The 22944-nt window shown below is 26.6% G+C and overlaps 2 protein-coding genes across 3 annotated transcripts; both read right to left on the bottom strand.

Annotated features, from left to right (window-relative positions):
• Positions 1 to 6072: 6072 nt before the first annotated feature.
• LOC145840389 (sodium-coupled neutral amino acid transporter 7-like) lies at positions 6073 to 16333 on the bottom strand. Of its 2 annotated transcripts, none has more exons than XM_082947634.1 (8): positions 16082 to 16333; positions 13527 to 13725; positions 12225 to 12360; positions 11662 to 11812; positions 10589 to 10703; positions 9004 to 9151; positions 8384 to 8577; positions 6073 to 6715 (listed from the first exon to the last, which is right to left on the bottom strand). In XM_082947634.1, exons 1-8 carry the CDS (start codon positions 16286 to 16288, stop codon positions 6561 to 6563), a joined length of 1305 nt encoding a protein of 434 aa, XP_082803760.1. In that variant the 5' UTR covers positions 16289 to 16333; the 3' UTR covers positions 6073 to 6560. The 2 variants fall into 2 exon arrangements, with proteins under 2 accessions (XP_082803760.1, XP_082803761.1); XM_082947635.1 differs by having other exon boundaries at positions 16078 to 16193.
• Positions 16334 to 16492: 159 nt separating this feature from the next.
• Positions 16493 to 17908, bottom strand: LOC145840304 (solute carrier family 35 member D2-like protein). The gene has a single exon (XM_082947513.1). It carries the CDS (start codon positions 17874 to 17876, stop codon positions 16929 to 16931), a length of 948 nt encoding a protein of 315 aa, XP_082803639.1. The 5' UTR covers positions 17877 to 17908; the 3' UTR covers positions 16493 to 16928.
• Between the last annotated feature and the right edge of the window lie 5036 nt (positions 17909 to 22944).

The raw sequence follows: 22944 nt of genomic DNA, 5'->3' as shown, positions 1-22944 counted from the left end.
TTTTGTTATCAACTTTATTAACGAGTAAATTTTTTTTTAATAATTATACAAAGCTAAATGTTAAAAACTTTAAATGTTTAAGTTTTTAGTTAGTCAAGTTCGTATGGTTAAAAAAACTGTACAACTTCAACATAGTATATAGTTTTTTTGTTATTCATATGATCTTTATACCTAACTAATATTTTAACAAAAAAAAAACTTTCTTTATGTAAAAGCTTACAAGTAACAAATTGAAAAGGAATGCAGTTGACTTCGTGTACAATCGAGTGGGTGTTTTCTGTTAAAACACAACAACTCACAATTGACAACACACAGTTCGATATTTCTTTTGAGAGATCAACACCAAGTTATCAGTTTGATAACTAAATTTGAACTATCACAGTTTCAGCTGGATATTCACAACATGAGGGTCACATTACTACTTCTTGTATGCTGTTTTGCTTCTTTGAATTTTTTAAAAGTTGCTGGAAGTCCAACTTCTGACAAAGAACTTGACTTTGAAGGAGGTTTGTTTTATTTACATTTTGACAAAAGTTTAACAGTTAAAAATTTAACCATTGATAGTTAGAAAAATCTACAAGACAATTTCTAAAGCTGTTGATAGTTTATCAAGTTTTAATATTTAGTCACTAGAATTATATAGCAGTCATAATTAAAACAAAAAAAAACATTATGCAAATAGTTTTCTCAATAAATACAACTAAATATAACTCGAACATATTTTGTCGCATTAGAAAATAAACTTTGTCATCATATCTAGTAGAACTGAAGCTAATATTCTTACACTGATATTTTTTCAAAACTTAACAATAATACTCTCTATAACATTTGTAGTTAATATGGTCGCACATTTCTAATAACCTTTGTTGTTTTAGCTGCTAGTTGATAAATATAACACGCCTTGTATCGTTTTATTTCGAAAGACATTTGTTTTGAAACTTTTTTTGTTTTGAAACTTTTCAAAAGCTTAATAAAAGTATGTTTGTAACAATAAAAAGGTTTCGATATAAAAAAAACTACTGAAGGATAAATTTACATTGAAAACAAAAGCTTTAAACTTTTGAAACTACAAAACTTATTTTGCTCTACTAGAGTAATTAAACCTGTTCTTCTAGAATATATAGTTTCACATTTTAAGTGATATTATTCCTTATTTTTAAGTTTTATTGTAATCTTGAAATTTAAAATTACACAGAATATGTATTGAACAGAGAAGGCAAATTTAACATCGAATTCATTTAACACATCTAGAAAGATGACAAAACTTCTTAAACAAATAAGATAAGTAAAAACTTTTTCAGCATCACAAGACGTTGAATCAAAAAAATTATTCGATCTAACAATATTACCAATAAAAGTCGATCCAGGAGTTAAGAAAATTATCAAAGTTATAGAAGATTTTATACTATATCAAATGGGAGTAGAGAATAAAAAGTTAGAGGTTCATAAAAAGATTATGGGTGAGTTTGAGGGACTTGTTGGAAAGCTTAAATCATTAAAAAAAAAGTCCGTCCAGGTGTTAAGGAAATCATCAAAATTGTAGAAGAATTTGTACGATATGTAATGGGAGGAGAAACTAAAAAGTTTGATGTTCTCAAAGAGGTTTTTATGGAGTTTGAGGCACTTTTTGGAAACCAATAAAATTATACAAACAAAACTAAAAAAATAAGAAGCTTTTTAAAAGTTGTGCTGAATTTATTCTTTATAGAAATTAAAAATTTTGCACACTGATTTATATTTATTATTTTGTATTTACAGCTATAATTTAATAATCTAAATTACCCATACCAGCATTAAGTTTTCATCACATGTAGCCATTAAAAAACATCCGGTGTTAGTAAAAATACTAAGCTTGTTTGAAGACATTTTTAGGACATTTTTTGGAATAAAAGTACAAAAATAACTTAAATTGTTCTAGTCAAAAAACCATATGACTTAAACTTTAAATTGTTTTAGTAGAAAAAAATGTGTGTAATTAAACTTTTTTCGAAAGTTAATAATTTTTCACAACTTTAAAAGTTTTTGAAATTATTATATTTAGTTAGCTAGTTTTAAAATAACTTGATTTTAAGTTCTGAACCTTTGACGTGCATTTAGTTTTTTTCTATATTTATTCAGATTAAAAATTTTTAAATACTTTTGAGTGTAACTTTAAAATAATTCATTTATATTTATCTTAAAAACCTTATCAAATCCCCGTGTTGCATTGTGGGTAGAAGAATAATTTATATTTAGTATACGTAAGTAATGAGGTGTATCTACATATACATTTTATTATACAAAAATACAGTTTTACTCAATAAAAAATGCTTTATAAACAATCGTTGTCGTTTTTTTGTTTTATATAAAACTTATAACTTATCATTTTATCTAGTTTTTACAAATGCATTTACAAAATAATTTGAAAATAAACATTAATGTTCTACCTTAATAAGTCTTAACTTAAGGCCAATTTAGAATATAAAAATAAGATGGCTTCAACGTACTATATATATATTTTTTAGTAAAAAAAAAAGGTAAATGTCACTTTTTTATCTAAGTGTAAGCGGTGTGCTTTAGAGAAAAAAAACCACTTAGTTTTTAAGGAAGTCAACTGCTAAATATTTTTTGACACGAGCAGGCTTTTAAAAGTAAAGAACTTTGAAGTATAAAATTGTTTAGGTTAAAACATTTTGGCTCAACCAAAGCTAAAATGTGGAATTTTGAAAGATCCACTAAAATATTTTGCTGCTCTAATGTATTTTCATTCAAAACAATTTATCACTCAATTGTGTGGTACCTTAGAGTCTTTAATGTTTTATTTAAGAAGTTAAGTCAAGCAAACAATGAAAAAATATTACTGTTTATAAAATTACTTTTGGATGGTTTTTATGTGACATTTTCTTACTTTTTTCAATCTCGTAAAATGTAAATATTTTTTTTTAATTAAATAAAATAAAAAATCGGTTTTAAGTGGTACTTAATAAAATCAAAATACATTTTAAGACAAAACAGAGGAAGTAAACTTTAGCTAGTCTTTGTAAAACAATTAAAAGTTAATATTTAAACGTTGTATTTATCGTACTAAAAGTTTACTTGTTTTGTTTAAGTTTTTATATCATAACAGTAATTATACTTAAGTTTAGTAAAAGTTTTTTAACCCTACAAAGTCTTAATTTAAGAATATTTAAGTTTTTTTTTAATATCTCTCGTCAAAAAAAAACTTTTTTCCGTTTACTTCCATTTTAAATGTGTTAAATTTTTATTCAAAACCATAAAGCCTTTACTTAGATTAAAAAACTGTTAACTTTAAACAGCTTAGACATTTAAATTGAAGATTACATGACAATTTAGATTCAGACAATTCAAACTCCGTAAACAAATTCCAAAAATAAATATTTAAAGGCCAAAAAGTATTTTAAATATGAAAAAAAAAACATTTATGTTGGTCTTATTATTATCTATAAGCCACTTTTTCTTTTTGTAAAATATTAAATATTCTTTAATATATTAAAAAATGATAAAAATAAGTTTTTTATTTATTTCATCTTCAAATCCAGAACAAATTAAAAAATTCTGGCGTTGTGGCTCCTCTTTTTACTGCTTATGGCCACCTAAGTTTCCTAAAATTTTTCCATAACTTTTAGTATAATTTTCAAAACTACCATTAAAAACGCCTAAGACTTATTTTTTCTTTTTTGCTCTTCCTCAATAACTCAAGAACATCTTGTGTAAAATTCAGATTATGACCTGATGGTCCCCCTTTGATCCTTTTGCTGCTTATAGCCTCCTAAATTTCTGTAATGTCCGCAAAGGGGGACACTTGGCCTACTTTCGGAAACCTTGATATAATATTACCAAATAACAAAAAACAGTATTAATTACTAAAGTTCTGCATTTTTTTATAAAAACTTAAGTAGAACTTTTATTTTTTGTTACAATAACTGTAAAATAAGTTTTATTAAGCTTCATATTGTATTACTTGAAAAAAAAGCATACTATACTGGTAAAGATACTACTTACATTAAAAAATAACAACTCAACCAGTTTTAGTTCAATTTTATCTTTATTTTTTAACAAATTATTGTCTATACACGGGTTTCTCAAAACGGGCCATCACAAAAATTTAGGGGGCTGTGAATAGTAAACGGGCCACAGGGGGCCATGAGGCCATAACCTGAAACTACACTAGGTATTATAGAGCTTGAGAGGAAGGGCATAAAAACTTTTAAGCGTTAATAAGGGTAGTTTTTTGAGAAATCTTGTCTAAGGGGGCCAAGGCCATAGCTTTTTCTTTTAAGAGGGCCTTATGAATAAAAGATCAGAAATCCTGATTTGTACTCAAGTTTACTGTTTCAATTTTTTGGTATAGTGATTACTTTTATCTACCACTTTTAAGGGTTATAAATCTACGTAAGCGTTTTGTTTTATATTTTTCAATACAATTCAATATTTTAGGTTTTACAATTTTGTTATTGTGCAAAGTAAAACCAATAAACTTATATATGTGGTATTAGATGACAAACTGAAATCGAAAGCACATTTAAATTTTATTAAACCTAAGCCTTCATAAAGTCGTTTAATAAAGTTATACTGAGATACTATTTGAACACGAGTACTTTGAAAACAGTGTGTTACAGTTTTGTTTTTTAACCTACATATCAATATTGCATATTCGCCAAGCTAGTGCTTCTAGCTAAAGCCAATTGTCATAATACAACAGAGAATCTTAAAATATGTTTGTCGAGTGCCTACACCGACTCCTAAAAATTCTTAAATTGTGAAAACTGATATTTAATGACTATTTTAGCTTGCAAGCTGATAGTTAATGCTCTTAGAGGATTTGAGGTTTACCGCAGTTGCTATTAGTTTTATGTATACAGTAATCTGCCGCTTAGCTAATCTTTTTAAACACAGAGCAAAAATGCGTACCTAAGATGTTTCGGTCTCTGACTTCATAAATTAAACCAGTAAAACATGTTCATTTTCACAACTAACGCTTTTTACATTTATACTTCAATCAAGGAGTATGCAAATTAAACAAAAAGCGTTTTTCAGCTAAATAGTGGTTACCAACTGGCAGTACGAGTGGTAGTTTAGTATACTAATCTACGCTTAGCTGGACCTTATTATAAAATAACTAACTTTTTTAGGTTTATTAGTATGTATACGTGTATAGTTCTTGTTTTTGCTGAAGTTATTTATTTGTTTTTAGGTCATATTACTTTTAATATATGTTAATCTGTAGCTTCAACATTGTCAAACAGTATTAATGTTTATAATTCTTTCAACGGTAAAAAAGTTGAATAAACTTATATGATAAGACAACAATTAAAGGTTTTCAGTATGAAAATAGTTTAGTGTGTTTTGTCAACAACTGATTGTTGTTTCACATGGTTGGTGTGAATTTTTTTGTTGTTTCGCCTGTGAACACTTGCTTGTGATCTTCATGATCTTCCAACACGTTGTGATTTTAATTGTTAACGTTTTAACCTTGTGAGTGTTTTCCGAATAGGATCTCATCAAGGATTTTTTATATAAAAGTTTTTTTTGGTTAATCAAAAGTTAAGTATTAATGGGGTAGGTAAAGTTACCCATGATGTAACACACTCGCTTTTACCCAAAAACGTTTACAGTAGCAAAGGGCTTAAGACTGATAATTTTCTACTTTAAAAAATAGGTAAACAAATATTCTTAACTGATAAAATAATTTTATAAACAGTAAAAAATAGCAACACCCTTTTTTTCAACACATATGGTTAAAAATAATATTTTTAAACTTTTACATTACAAAATGATAGTATTTATTTTTAATATACACTTTGTTTCTGTCAAAAAGGGTTTAATCCATTTGTAGATGAATTAGGAATAGAATCTTTTTCTTAAACTGCCATAAACTGACTAGAAAATACTTAACGTATTGTACTGTAAGTAGTTTAACTTAAAGCCTTAGCTGAATTTGTTAGTTTAAATTAGTATTAAGCCACTTTAAAAATAATAAGTATGTTATGAACTCAAAAAACGTAAAATTTTTTTTTCTTAATATTTAATTACAAATTAAAATTGTTAGACTAAAAGATTAAATAATCAAGACGTGCATTTTATTTTTAAGCTTCAACAATATTTTTATCAAAAATTAATAACTGTTATATGTCGCTACAAAAAAAATTCATTATAGATTTTTTTTGTGATTTTTTAGAGCGTTCAGGTGTTTTCGTGTTGCAATATTTTTTATATGTTAAATATATCGAGATATCGCACAAAATAAAAGCTAACTTTATAACACAAAGTAAAAGAAAAACATTGATTACTTTATTAATAAAAATAGCTTTTATTGATAAATTTATAATAAATAGAAGTTTTGTAAACTCATACTATATAGGAAAGTAGTGAAAATTGAGCAACAAAAAAATGATGACTTTAAAAAATTGCACTTCGTAAACAACAAAAATCAACATCAGCAAAATTGGCGGTAGATAAAAAATTTCACAACAGTTAGCGAGAAGAAATTTTACTCACAAAAACTTATAATTTAAAATCACAATGATTGGTCAAAAAGATGAATATAATACATTAACAAATTAGTTACCAATGTCGTAAATGTTGTTGATGATCGCCTGCGTGGTTATTTCCCCAAACAGAAAAGTTCCAAATACGACAAACACCATTCCTGTCAGTAGAAACAGCCAGTGCTTGTTACCATGACACTGGAACGCTTCATTCACAAAACACATTCCTGTTTGTTACATTGTAGCTAATTAGTTTTAATAAAATTTGTGTTGATTTTACATTTAAAACTTTTTTTAAATTATTTACACTGCAATCCGAAATTACTTTAAACATCTAAACTTGAATTTTGTAAGTCATCTCTCTGTATAACAATAAAATATGTTAGCTTTCTAGATTTATTAATTAAATGTACTGAAATGCCTCATTCACAAAACATAAATTGTGTATTAGATTGAATGTTAAATATGTTCAACTAAATTTTGCATATATTTTATATCATTGAAAACTATTAATACCAAAAGGCGAAATAGTTGAATTAAAATTTAAATTTTGTAACTTATTTCTCTTAATTTAACATATACAAATTAAAGTAAAACAAGTTCTAGTCAAAATATTTTGCGTCGAAAGAAATCTAGTTATGGAAAAAATATATATAAAGAAGATTTTATCTAAATAAACTAAAATATTTTTTTATTAAACCACTCAAACCGTTTTAAAATAATTAATTCAACATGCCACTAAATTATTAGAGCATTGTATGATAGTGTATTAAATTAAAAATATTACAAGTAAAGTTTATCTATCTAATGTTATATAGGTTCATCAATTTGATTATCCAGCATCTATATTTCCCGTGATAACTTTTCTTAAGTTTGCAAAAAGTAACACATTGATCAACTCACAATTAGCTTATTGAAAATAATCAAGTCAGCAAAATTATTTAATGTTAAACGATAACATTTCAATTTCTAAAAATTACGTTTTTAATTAGTTATTTTATACAATTAACTTAGTTTATTGATTATAAATTTACGTTTGACAATACTTACGTTTGACAATAAACTAAAATCACGGGAAAAAATAAATGCTGGATAATCAAATTGATGAACCTATATAACATTAGATAGATAAACTTTACTTGTAATATTTTTAATTTAAAACACTATCATACAATGCTCTAATAATTTAGTGCCATGTTAAATTAATTAATTGAAGCGGTTTGAGTGGTTTAGTAAAAAAAAATTTTAATTTATTTAGATGAAATCTTCTTTATATACATTTTTTTCCTTAACTAAACTTCTTTCGAAGCAACATAATTTGATTAGAACTTGTTTTACTTTAATTTGTATTTTTAAACTTAGGTAAGTTTATTTGAAATACAAAAACTAATATCAAAATTAAAATGACCTAATAACTTATTTCACAAGCAATCATACATTATAAGCTATGAGAACATTTATGTTTTTATTTCATGTTAAAAAAATGGTACAAGTAGAATTTTTAAAAACAGTTTTAACACTTATTACTTTGAAGTATTCAAACAAATAAAATACAACAACTTTTTTTCTAACTAAATAAACAAACATAAGTTGAATGATTATTAAAATTGTTATTTTTTTTTCTTGTCTAGATTGTTTTTTTATTATTTTACTAATAAAAAGCATTAAAAAATATACATTGAGGTTTAAACAATTTAATTTATTCTACGGAGTTGTCAAGATCTAAACAGTAACACTCAAATAATCTTTGAGTAACATTTAAAGAGTTACTTTCTGTTCCTTAACGAAACCATCGTTCTGTGTTAACTTACTTAACACCGAGAAAAATATGTTTTTCAATGAAGAAGAGTGCTGTGTTTTTAATATAATTAAACCAGTACATCAGTGCAACATACCCGGAAACACCAGTATGAAGCAACCGGCCAGACCGCCCACCATGGCGATCGCCTTGCCTATGGTGGGTATGAACAGGGCCAGTACCAGGGACAGGCCGAACCACGTGACCGTCTGCAACACCCGCCTCCTTCGCTCCTTGCTGGTCGATGCGGCGAACACGGACAGTTTGACCAGCAGGCTGGTGACCGCCGCCCTGTTACAAAGTAGAATGTTTTAAAGAGTTGCAGAAAGAGGTGACAAATTTGTGTGCGGGCAAGCTACAGCAATCTCCGTTTTCAATACGCAACTTGGGTGCGGCACAAAAGTGCGTACTAAACAGGAAGTGGGTAGCTAAGAAGTACTAGCTTGAATGGAACTATTTCGCACATTTGATATTGCCAAAATTTAAATTGTTCTTTAAAAAATATGGGCTGTACTTCAAAAACAGCTTGTTATTCAAAAAATATTTCAAGGTCTAACTAATAAGGACAAGAAGGAGAAAAAAGTTTGAAAAAAAATGTTGAAAGAGAAAACCATAATTACTGAAAAGCCATATTTGAGTAAGTTTTATTTCATACTTTAAAAAGTAACTACAACTTGAAAATAATTTAAAAAAAATATTTTGTTTATACTCTTGTACCTGCCACAAAAATGAACGACGGGGTACGATGTGAGCATGGCGACGAAGATGGCGGTTCTGGCGATGATGACGCTGACGTCAGTGGCGTCGTACGACTGAAGCACGTCAGATTTCACCGCGTCCCCGAACGTCAGGTACCCGCAAATTGCTGTTTCATTTCAAACACAAATTAAATAATAAAACATATTTAGTTTATTTGGGTTTTTAAAGCTTGATTGTTTAAATTTTCTTTTTTGACAAAATTAACTGTTTTGGACCTTCTAAGACTTAATACGAATTGATGTTTGTTCATTTGAAATAAACACACAATTAATAAAAAAAAATTCGCCTAATAACATAATAATAATGTTTTCACAACTTAATCAATCGAATTTTCTTTTTCGAAAAAAATAATATTTTGGACCACTAGCAAAAATTTTAGTATCAACAAATCGCTGTTTGTCAAAATTAAATAGGGAAACCCGCACTTGATAAATAAAAAAATATTTAATTTTTTGAATTTTATTCGGCACAATTTTTTTTGACGAAAAAAACTACCCTGGACTTTCAAGAATGACAAAATTTTATATATAAAAAAATTTAATGCATCAACTTGCTTTATAACTACCTCTATTAAAATTAATAAGTTAATCTTGCACAATGCAGATCAAAGAACAAAGTGCTCTTTAGTTGTCAGTTTTAATTAAACACTTTAAAAATATAAAAAACTTAATACTTTCTAAACCACTTTTTGCAAAAGTAAATTTTTAAATGTGTAGATAAAACCAGCCTTTATTTTGAAATCAAAAGCTATAAGTGTATACTTAATATATGTAAACCTTACACAATATGAATTTTATAGTAAATTGATGTTTTATTAGTGCAAAAAAAAACTCGATAAACTTTAATTTAAGGTTTTAATTTATTTAATACATTGATAACTATTCTTTTATCATCTTTTATTTAGATATGCATATGTTTGCATAAAAAGTACATGAAATTGGATAAGTTAAATTCATACTCCTGTTTTAAATACTTTGCTGAATTAAAACAGATTTAAAAATTATCTTTCATCTTTGTTGATTGATTTACTTACTGATTTATTAGTAGTGATACCAGTAGTATGCTGTACATCAATCAAGCTAAGTAGAATTTAACCAATAAAAGAGGCGATATTTTTCTTTGACTTCAGTATTATGTACATTTATTACATTTAACAAAAAAAATTAAACAAAATTTAGGTACTCTAACTACTAATTAAAAGTATAATACAAATTGGTACAAACACTAAGAAGACAAAGTTTTTTTGTTAGCTAATTCTTTTTATCATAAAAAAACTGTTGTAATGTCTAATTTGTTGAAGAAAATTTAAATTGAATACTTTATTGTAAATAGACCAGTTAAATAAATAAAAAAGTATAGGCGTATCCAAAACGCCAATAATTTAAGATGTTTGCTAAGGGTGTAATTATAAGCTCAAGTTTATACAAACAAAAAACATTTAAGACGCCCAAAAAGCAAAATTAATAAGCTTTAAAATATTCCACAAAGTTGTAAAAAGAATTATAAACAATAAACATGCTTTACAATTTATTTAACATCGAACCTGTTAGTGTGTAGGTAGAAAAGCAAATTGCAACTGAACAGCAGATAACCACTAGCCAATTCTTTGAAGTTTTGGATTTCAGTGATGAAAAAACAGGTATTGAACTGACATGACACTAAAAAAAATTTGAAAATAAAATAAAATATTAAAGTTCTTAGTTTTAAAATCTTAATTATTTTTTATGAACTTATGTTAATGTACAAAATTTTATTGAGGATAAATTGGTTTTTCTTCGTTTCATAACTGTTATATGTTTTTTGTAAGTTAGTGGTATAAAGCTTTTATACTTTTATTTACAACAACGTAACTAAAAAATCGCTTATCTAAAATTAAAATTAACTGACAAAATGTTTTATTATAAGAAAAAAACTGAAAAAAACATTAAGTGGTTAAACACAGGTCACAACTAACAAACAAACTTAACCAAGGTACATTATAATATTTATTATTAACCTTTAAAATGGTAAATTCAATGTCTTATCTTTAATATGCATAAAACAAAATAAAAGATAAAGTTATAGTTAAGTTTTAGTTTAATATCTACATAATTTTATCACAGACACTTTCAAAACTAATTAGAAAAATATAATTTGAAATCTGTTTTCATAAAATTATTTATAATTGCAAAAAATATAATAAAATATTATGAGTGCAATTAAATATTATAAACAAAATTGAAATAGAATTATGCCTTTATCATAGTTTCGCTTATTGAATAGTAAAAAATATTATAATAACTACAGGTATGAGTTTTAATAAATGGAACTAATTTTACTTAATCTAAATTTTTTGATACTAAGAAAACATGAAAGTATAACAACCTAACTTTATAAAAGTTCAGTGTAACACTAAACATAAAAAAATATTTTTGGATTCAAGCAAAATATCTGCGAAATCACACTTTAAACTTTAAATAGTCATGAAACTAATTCTATAACAACTATTTATTTATTAACAAAATTTAAAGAAACTAACTATCCCAAAACATATTTTTTTAAGCATTTAAAGACCTCTTATACATAAAAGTTAGAAAAATTTAAATAAAATTAAACAAAAAAAAAACAATAACTGACTTGGTATGCAAAGAAGATAGCAGGTACGGCGGAGAAGAACTCGTACAAGTTTTGCGGTGAAGTTCTGATGTTGGAAGGTGGGTATGTGTGTGACATGTACTTGACAACTACAATTATCACCACGTATATGCAAGCAGCCACTCCCACTATGCTGCATGTACGGTTTTTATAAGACTAGATGATTAAAGTATAAAAACCGAATATTAGTTATGTAAAAGTATGTACTCTTTTAGAAAATTTGATGTTGTTTTTCATATCAATGTTTTCTTTAAAAATGACTTATTCGAACTACAAAGTGCACATTTGTTTGTTTATATCAGCAACAAGGGAAGTTATAATAACTAAAGATTTGAAAAATAATAAGAAAGATACTTTAAACTCAGATCGAAGACGACTTGGTTTTAAAACTTAAATAAAAAACAGTTTTAAATGTTATCATACATAAAAATAAAGTTTTAATAAAGTAGTTCAGCTTATTAACTTTAATAATGTTAAGGGTTTTATAAAACATTAGTACTGTTCAAAATTATAACATTAGTTAGTTATAATTACTTCAAACAAACCTTGCATATCGCAAAAAGCTTATGTCTTTAGGAATGCACAGTGGAAGAATTACTAAGGTTGAAAACAATGCCATGGTAAAATTTCTGTCCAAATACCAATGTAAAGAGTAATCTGAACCAAAAATAGCTTCTGAAACTGTAAAAAATTATATTAGAAATTAGAAAAAAAAAATTGTACATCAATACTCAGTTTTTTTTCTATTTTAAAATAAGAATTAATAAAAAGTTTTGAATATTTTATATTTTAACAATTAATTTTGGTGCATAATGAAAAATACCACAAAAAAATTAAAGGGCACGTGGAGTAAGGTACATTTTTTACATGTTTTTCTTTTAATAGTTTTTAACTTTGCTTATAGTTTAGGTTTATTGATTTTTTCAATACAAAGTTTATTTAAGATGTTATGATACAAATCAAACTAAAAATAATTAAAAAGGCTTCTTATGAAAGGACCAATTTTAAAATGCATAGAAGAATACTTAAGTTAGAATTCACTTTCTCCTACAACTTATACTTAATTTTTTTTAAACTTTCTAAGCCTATTATAAAAAATTGTACTGTATAAATTTATAATTTTTAAATTAAATATTCAAGGTTTTAGAAAAAAAATAATTTTTGCTTGTAAAATGACTGTTATTATTCTTAAAAGAAAAAAGAATGAGGTCAATTGCGTAAAAAAATAAAGATAAGACATATTTTTATTAAGTTTTTTTTTCTAAATTCTGAGTAAATTGACATTTTAAAAATTTAGATTTGTGTTTGATCCACAATTGCACCAGAAACTTTAGAAAAATTGACTTTATCTCATAAGTTAAGTGTTTTTTTTATTTCATGAAATGACTTGTAGTTCATAATTTAAGCTTTCACATAAATGCCAATATCAATTTTAAATGGTCCCACTTTCATACTCATAACAGTTTTATCAAATTATTTATACATTAGTTGGTTCTGAAACTTTTCTAAATATAATATGTAAACTATATTTATTATTTTTGAAAAGATAAGTTTAGTAGAAGCAAAAACATGTTAACTTTTTAACCAAACAAAATAAAAGCAAGTAGTAAAACAGTTAAAAAAATTTAATTGTAATAAAATAATCAAACTGACAATAACTTTTTAATAACTTAAAAAACTGTACATAAGTTATGTTTATTATAAAAAAAATACATATTTTTTAATAAGTTAAGATATATACAAAATGTATATTTATCAGATACTAAAATAGCTTCTAATGGAATTGAAATGATTTAATAAAGTTTGATAAAAATCTGAAAAAACACATTCAAAAAAAAAACATTTACTTTTGTCAAGCTGGTCTCCAACAATAATAAGCATGGCAATTGAAGTTCCAAACATGTACAAAATAATAAAAACTTCAGTGGTGCAGCCAATGGCCTTGCCACAAACGCGCTCAATTACTTCTTGGTAGGTTGCACAATTGTACTTCTTTGCACAGTAGCCAAGCATAGCTAAGCTTGTCAGTATAAAAACAAAAAAGCCCTGTGATTTTATTTAAAAAAAAGGTGTAATAAACAATAACTTAAATTGAGGTTTAAAAACTTAAATATCAATTTAATACGACTTGGCAAACAAAGGTAATACTTACACTTTTTAAATTTTATAAGTGTTTAACTTGATTAAGTTACAAATTCTATATATACCACAAATATGATACAAAATTGTACACCTATTTTTAAATAAAATAACAACTGTATTAATAGTACACAACTTTTAAGAACTAACGGAATTTTAAACATAGAAAAAACACAATTTAAAAAATTATAAATAACTTTCTATACATTACGTTATCATTATTAGCCACGGTTGCCATTTTTGAGGCAAAAAAAAAAAAGCTTAAGAGAAGGAAAACTAGCCTGAGTTCATAAGTAAATTGAAAAAAAGTTAATTTGAGCCAAACCTAAAAAAGAAACTTTTAGTTTATCTGAAATACCTTGAAGTATCAATACATTAACAGTAAAACATTAAAAAAAATTTTTTGATTAAGAGTAAAAAACTAGCCTGAGAGACTTTGGAAAAACATTCAAGCTAGCTTGAGTATTGGAAAAGAAACTCAAACAAACCTGAAATTTATAAAAAGGTTCAAAACAGCCTGAGCCATATTTTGAGTGTGTGGCAATTTTGATTAGTGCAGTTTAGAACTAATTTAGATTCATGGTTGCCACTGATCAAGCTGAGAAAAACTTCCTGACTTTTCCAGACTTTTTACCAAAATTTTCCTGACTTTTTTAAATCAAACTCTTAAATTAAACTTATTCTAAAATACATAATCTAACACTTGAAACTATATAAAGCTTTCAATCTAATTTTAATACAGGTTAAAAACAATAGTACATCACTTAAACCATCTTGGAGCACATTTTTGTTTTGTTAAGGAGGGCACAATATTGACAAAACGCTTAACCAGAACTGTGACTCCTTATTTATCTAGGTTATGAGGATTTAGGCATGACATATTTTTAACAAATGTAGTTCCAATAGCCATTCTGCTCTGGAGACTTTCAACGGCTTTTATAACAACTCTACGTTCTTTATTAAAATTTAAGATATTTTGTTCCCCAACTAAGTCTTTTTTCCTCAAATTTGAAAGCAAACTGGTTGCTGCACAACCAAGATCAAGGGCAGGTTTCAGGGAAGCTTGATCATTCAATTCAATCTTGAATAACTTGGGAAGGCTGAGGTTCGAAACTACCCCATGATTAGTATAAAATTTGTAACAAATAAATATACTCTTATTTACTTTAAAAACTTAAGTTACTCTAAAAAAAATATAAATAATAAGTAAACTTAATCTTGGCATATACCTCTCTTATATTATAACTTATTTTATAAATTTATACAACTTTGAAAAAATTATAAAGAGGTTAAGTATACACATTAACTTGTTAGATAAAATACTAAACTAACTGCTTAGTTATAAAGAACTCAATTATTTACTTAAACAAAAAACACTTTGATTCTAAAATTATGCTAGATAAACTTTTGTGTATATATCACAGTTTCACTATGGAAGTGTCCTTGCTTCAGATTATCAATACTGAAAAGCTTACAAAATCTGCTTGTTCAAGTAGGGTACTTGTTCAATATGTTAAAAGAAAATGTTTGCAGTTTTATAAAGGATATTTTACTAATTTATACCAGATGAAGGCATTGCAAATAAAATTAAATATTTTTGTAAACTTCTAGGAAAATTTTGGAATTTTTTTCTGACTTTAAAGACTTTTTAATTAATTTTACCATTTGAAGGCTTTGGAAAACAAGGAATTTTGTAAATTTAAACTGACAAAATCTGACTTTTTTTTTTATTTTATCAAATTTCCTGACTTTTCCTGACTTTTTTTCAAAACCCCCCATTTTTTCCTGACTTTTCCTGACTTTTGTCATTTTCTTTAATTTTTCCTGACTTTTCCTGATTTTTCCTGACCAAGTGGCAACCCTGAGATTTATGTAATAGCAGAAAAGAAAATTTTTGAATTTTTTATTTTGAAAACAGGCAATTTTTAGAGAAAAAAACTGGTTAATAGTTTTATTTTGTTAAAAAGTACCACAAAAAAAGAATAGCCTGCTAGTTATAGTTTGATTTAGTAATAAAGATACATTAAAGTATTCCACAACATAAATTACTGTGGAGTTTTTAGATATTTTTGTAAAATTTTTAGATGGCTTCAATTATCATTTTCAATCAAACCTATTTACTTAAAGTATCATTCTTGCCTGGACAATACTTTGATTTTTTTTTTGCAATTTAAGATATTTTTAAATACATCTTTTTTTCAATTAAACTAGCTTTTACTTAGACTTCACCTAATTTTGTAAAAAACACCATCAATAAACCTACTAATTGTATCAGCATTCCGTACACAATCCCACCCGCATTGCTGAAAGCCCGAGGCATGTTGAGCAGTCCTGCTCCCATTGCCGCGTTCACAACAATGAAGATAGCTGAAAAGGTCCCTGTCTGACCCGCCGCTTGAGGTTCTTCCTCTTTTTCTTCTTTGTTGATCACCTTCACAGTTTCAGCAACCAAAGGACTGCTTTCATCCATATTTGTGGATTTTCAGCTTAACTGTAGTGTTGCTTACAAGACAATAAAGGCACTGAAATTAGTTATGAGATAAACTTTAGATTAGAGATTAGAGAAAATATATGATTCTAAACAGTAGTAGCATACTGTCAGTGCAAGGACTTTGTACTATTCAAATTATTCTGCGGTGGATAAAGTTAAAGCAAAAAAAAAAAAGATGTGAGAAAGGCACTTAAGAGTGAGGCAATGTTAAAAAAGTATTATCAAAATATAATTTGTTAAAAATGTTTAGAAGATTATAGTTGTTAAAAATAAATAGCCTAATAAAAATAACAAACACAAAATAAAATGTTTAAAAAAAGGATATCAATAATAAATGTTCTAAAAACTAATTGAGAACTTGGAAATTCAGTATAAAATTATCTAATAGAAGTTTTTAATATCCGCAGTTGTCAAAAAATAATTTTTAATAAATAAAACTTTATTACTAATTATTAAAAATAGACATATTATATTTAATCTATGCAAACATTTTAGTTCAGGCAAATAATTGAAGATAAATACATACTAGGTTCATGCAAAAACATAGATCTTATAAGAATTGAAAAATTGCAGAAGTAAAAAAAAAATCAACAATTTGTGCAAATTATTTTCTTCTAGTTTATGCTTTACTCACAACAGCCTTGCTTGAGTTCTTTTCCCTGAAAACAATTGTGGAATAAACGATGCTTCCAAACACACTGATGTTGATCCCAATAAAGTTCATGTAGGAAAACACATAATCACCCCCAAAAATCATGCCTATGTAGGTGACCAAAATGTTCTTCAAGCACCCAACAACAGCCGTGGTGAGCGGGGAGTTGTAGGCATTGCAGAGGATCACAGAGTACATCAGAACAAAACCCATCACACACGAAAGGAGAAACTGAAACACAAAGCTCACATCCTTCCAGCCTTCAAACTCAATGGCTGCTTCCACCTGCCCGCTGTTGAAAGCAATGAGAAAAGTGGGAATTATCATGAACAGGCTGTTGTAGAACGTTATTCCGTATTTTCCTAGCTCTTTGGCGTTCAGCTTTTTCTTCATGTACACGTTGTTAGCAGCAGTGCACAAGTCATTCAACAATATCATTATGTATCCATACATGTCAAATGCAAGATCGTTCAAAGCAGCAACCATTGCTCCCCCTATCATCAGAAGCACTGAGAACACGATCATTTTTGAGGGTTTTTTGAGCAAGACATAAATTTCCAAAAGCAGGGTGAACAAAATGCTGAACCTTCTGAGAACTGTGAACATTGGCAGGCTCAGGCTTTTGGTGCTGCTCAACCCAAAAACGAGGTTTCCCAGGTAGAGCAGAGGCAGGGGGAAAATCTTTTTCACAACTCCTACTTCAAAGTCTGGAAAACTCACAATGCTTAGCTTTTTGCATGAAAACAGAATGACAATTGCAGCAGTCATCTGACCAAGCCCAACAACTTGAACTGATGGAAAGTGGAGCCCAGTGAGAACATTCTTGTTGAGCATCACAATAAAAATGGAGGAAATGGCATAGAAAGATGCTGATCCGATTCGCTGATGAAGCGTTGGTTGGTCTTGGTTGGCCATTGCTTGTGATGTGAATGTTTTTACAGAATAAGTCAAACTTATATTTAAACAAAGTTTCAAGCTTTCTAAAATGCTACTCTAAACCTTAAATCACCTGAAATAAAATCCCCTATTTCAAACCTTAACAACAACAACAAGCATTAATGGCTTAAAATACTCATGAAGTAAAGAACTTCAGCTTAGATTAAGTGTAAATTTGTCTAAGTTATTTTTATTTTAAAAAATATAGCATAAACAATTTAAAACTTCTAGTTTTGAATTAAACAACTGACTTTGTACGTAAAACTAAAAAAATGTGTTTTTTTAAAAACTCGAGTTTAATTAAATATTTTTACGAACTGAACAACAAAATTAAAGCTTGCAGAAAAATAAATTTCTCTTAGCAAAGTTTTTCTTTAAAAAATAAAGTTATGACTTTCAATAAATTAGTTTAGAAAGTATTTTCTAAAAAATTGATCATCAAAGTATACACTGGTGCACATTAGTATACACAAAATTTATTTTAGGTTCACGAAGCTTTTAGGGTACACGAAACTTATTTTGGGATGCATGAGGTTTTTAAATTATGCTAAGAAAAATAAAAATTTATTCAGTTTTTTTTTTACGATGAAACTTAACATTAAAATTAATAAAAGTCCTGATCGCAAACATATTTTTTGACCGTTATGTTTAAAACGACTACTTCTGTTCCTTTTAATACGGGTCCAATTATAACGTCAAAGAGTTTTCCTTTCTATTTTCTGAGTCAGAAAAAAATTTCTGAAATTTTTTTTTAAGTTTTTTTTTTTAATTTATACCCTTATTTCTAACTCACCTTAACCAAAAACATTAAAAGTTTATCAAATAAATTTTTTTTTTTTTTGCTGACTCAGTAAATAGTAGGAAAAACACCTTAACATTTCAACAAAACTCGTTTGATAGTTTTAATTTATATAAAACAATATTGTAAAATCTATTTGCCTGGAAAACCTCCCAAAGAATCTTCTCAAAGTATGTTTCATAGACTTAAATATTGAAAAGGTTAATATACAACTTATCTTTTACTTTATCAAATCTTTTATTTTAAGTCTATTTAATTTATTTAGGAAGCTTTAAAGGACTTAGAAAAAATTAGAAAAAAAACTCAGGATTATTGGATATTTAGTTACAATTTTTTGTTATGTTAAAAACAAGTTTCTCGAAAAACTTGATTTTCATTTATTTTGAAAAGATTTTATATTTTGTTTAATTATCAAAAATAAATCACAATAAAACAAGACAGTCTCTTTTTCTATTAATATGGTTAAGGTATCCTATATTGAATCGTTTGATCTTTTTAATTAAAGTTCTTTTGTTATACAGTAAAACATTATAAAATAAACATTTTTACTGAGTTTTCTGTTTATACCATATGACTCGCCATGGTCAAAACTTCACATCTACTCTGAAAATTTACAAAAGTTCCACTATAAATCAGAACGCCTGACAACTCAGTAGGATAAGAGGGACCTCTGCTTAAAACTTCCCTTCCATGAATTATGAAGTAGTATCTGATGCAGCTCACCTGCTTAAATAAAAGGTAAATTTCCTTTGAATAAATTAAAAATTTTTCAGTTATTGTAGAGCTTTCAATTTAGTAATTAGTGTGTTGTTTGTTATAAAATATACTTAAAACCTACAGAAACTAAGGTTTTTCAGGGTAGCTTAGACCAGTATTAGACCTTTTCAAACTCAAGCCAACTAAAACTTGTTTGTATTTTACAAGATTTAACTTGAATCAGACTAGTTTTAATTTTTGTAAAAGTTAGGATTGTTTAGATATCTTTTTAAGTCTCTGGCTATACTTATTTAATTTTAAAATCTCTTTACTTGATATGCTTTATTAAGTCATTAAGATACTATTTAAATTATTTTAGGTATTTGAGGTAACATTTTTGCTACTTAAATATAATTTATTGCAAATTAAACGAAAAAAAAGCGCTCAAAAATTTGTTCCAAGGACCTGGTGTACGAAAAAACCTTTTGGTTATCGAGTTACACATAAGGATACAGTTTAATGTCACGTCCAGGACACAAGTTAGCAAATATTAATTGTATTTTTTAATTTCTGTATAAGTTAAAAGTTATTTCAAGCCTACCTTGATTAACACTGTATAGTATGTAGTCACTTAGGCTAGCTGTGGGTGTGGAAAAACATTGGCAACCCCTATTGTAGTTTTATTTAAATTAAAGTAACAAATTTAAATTAACAATTCCACGATTCAAAAGTAAAATATCCTTTTCTAATTATTTAAAAATACATATACTACAGCCATCACATAAATGTATACCAGGTCCTTAGACGAAACTTTTTGAGCGCTTTTTTTTATCGTTCAATAAACAGTATATATGTTTATATATATTTTTGTTTTTAATATGAGACTAAAATATACTTTTAGTAATGCATTCAAAGTAAAAATTATTATTTAAAGCTTAAATATATACTTAAGGGTAAAATTAATGATTATTGTTAATTGAAAAACTTATTTAAACCTAATTTTTTCAAATCTTATTTCTAACACAGTAACTCTATTTAACTTAGAATAATTTTTAATTTAGTTTACTTAGTTTTTAGCTAAATAAATTTACTTTTACATTTACTAAAAAGTTGCACACTATACTTATACTTAGAGTTATTTAAACAAGCGTTTTTATTGTTTCTATTTTGTTTTTAGGTATACTCTGTTTTTTTGCTGTATAACTTATAAATAAAAATTACTTAAAATCAGTTTGTTAAGGTTTAAGGCAAGTAAATGTAGTTTACTACTGAACAGGTTTGCCACACACTCAGGATAACTAGGACTAGTTGAAATAATTTGAAAAACTAAAACTGACATTCGCTTGTTTGATTTTTTTATAAAAAACAGATTATTTTTGATAATGTTCCAAACTATCATAAATAGTTTTAATTGATTAACTTTTGATTTTTTATGTAAGAAGTCTTGTTATATTGTATTAAAAAGCAAAGCATCCTGAAAATAGTAGATTTTACTTATTTCTTTTAAGTACAGTAACCTCTCGCTTATTTACGCACATTGTGTCCACAGAAAAAATGCGTAAACATACGAGAAATCGTAAAGATACGAGAGATACCAAATATACTTACTATAATGGCTGTTTTTTGATATTGCTTTTAATTAAAAGCAGACTGGGGATTTTCCCACTTTTAACAACTTGTTTACTTTATTTATAAATATGAAAACAAAAGATAAAACTATACATATATTAAAAAAAGGATTTAAATTTATGTGAAATAATAATACTTGTAGAAAAGTTTTACTATTTTTATAATAAGTAGATTTAATCTTTATATTTATTTAAATGTTACGTATTTGATACTTAACATTATATTCTATTCTGCTTAGGAAACTCAGTTTATAATTAAGCATTTGTTTACAATTAAGAAATGGTATGGTGTCTATATTAAAATTTGTGTTGCTTTATTCATATATAGGGCAAGAGTGCTGTATCATTTATTTTTGTTTTAAACTATCATTATTTCGTTATACTTTCATTGTTTAACACAGTCATATTTTTTTCAGAATTTTAATTTAAGTTTTTATTGATAACATAATTACTGATATACTAAGGTATAACTAAATGTTTATCAATTAGTAAAGGAACATAAGTTTAAAAAGTCAAAAAATATAGAGAGGTGAGATAGCATTTAAAAACATATTTTGAAATAAGAATATTAATAAACCTAATTTGTGCAATATTAAAAAAAAAAAAAATTTAATTTTTAAAAATTTTTAGATTTCTAAAATGCGTAACTAAACGAGAGTGCGTAAAGATGCGAGAGGTTACTGTACTTGTAAAAAAACATCGAGCATTTTATAAACTCATTTATTTTACAGTTTACCTTTTCCTCATAAGTACTTAAATTGTAAAACTAATGAATTAAGTGAAATTAATTTCAGTTAGTTTTGAATTTGTTGTTCTTTAAAATGTAATAATTATAACACCTAACATTTAGGAAACGAAATTAGAAATACCATATCAGCACAGCATCAAGTAAACAGATGGGTAGTGGGCACAAGTTTAATCAAAATATGACAAGTAAATACATTTTCAAGGGACTGAATATTTTAATTGCTTTTATTATGTCGTTTTTTTTTTTCTTTTGGTTCAAATAAAGTAATAATCAACAAAAAACAAATTAGATGCGTAGTAGTTAGTTAATTATGCATACTGATATGGCTAAGTATCCGTTGAATTGAAGAAATGTTTTTACTAAATTAATATTTAAGTTAGGAGTTTGCAACGATTAAGCGAAGATAATACTGCTGTGAAACTAAGATAAAAGATAAAAAAAATTATCGGAAACATACAAAAATGCATAATCTTTTGGGAGTTTTGCATGAATACTAAGCTAGTTCTAACAACAAAGCGCAGAAACTGCAGCAGTATCCTTATATCGAAAATTAAAGTTATTTACGTGTTCCTACCACTGGCGACAAATTTAGGGTAGCACAAAAAATATTTTTGCAGTTTAGTGTACATGGATTTTTATCAGCTTGAAGACCACTGTTCTACGAAATTGATTTAATGTTACAACTTTTAATCTTCTTTGTTAGTGTATACACTACAAAATAAATTTTACCATTAAAATTTTTAATTATATTTGATAGAAGAATTACTAATGTTTTTAATACATTACTAGTACATTTTAAACGTCAGCAGATTTTTAATTTTTAATTAAATCTATTTTTTGCAATTAAACCTATTTTCGTCAGGTATAAGGTTTCAAAGAGTGAAACTTAGATATCGAAGCTTATATTAAATTCAATTAGAGAGTTGAAACAAGTAAACCTATTAAGATATTTTTAAAAACCCAAGTGTCTGACGAAAGTTGTAATTCATAGTTTTTAAAATGCAGAGAAAAGCTAAGGCGAAAAAGATTCCAAATCGATGAAAACAAAAACCAAAAAAACATTCAACCGCGAGGGAAATGAGTCAAGGAAGTTATTGAAAAGTTAGTAAAAGTAGCATAAAAAATTTTGCAGTTTTATAAAGGATATTTTACTAATTTATACAAGATGAAGGAATT

This window comes from Thalia democratica, chromosome 7, assembly GCF_965202585.1.
Source record: "Thalia democratica chromosome 7, ktThaDemo2.hap1.1, whole genome shotgun sequence".
Taxonomy (NCBI): Eukaryota; Metazoa; Chordata; class Thaliacea; order Salpida; family Salpidae; genus Thalia; species Thalia democratica.
This window is presented reverse-complemented; position numbering and strand designations above follow the sequence as displayed.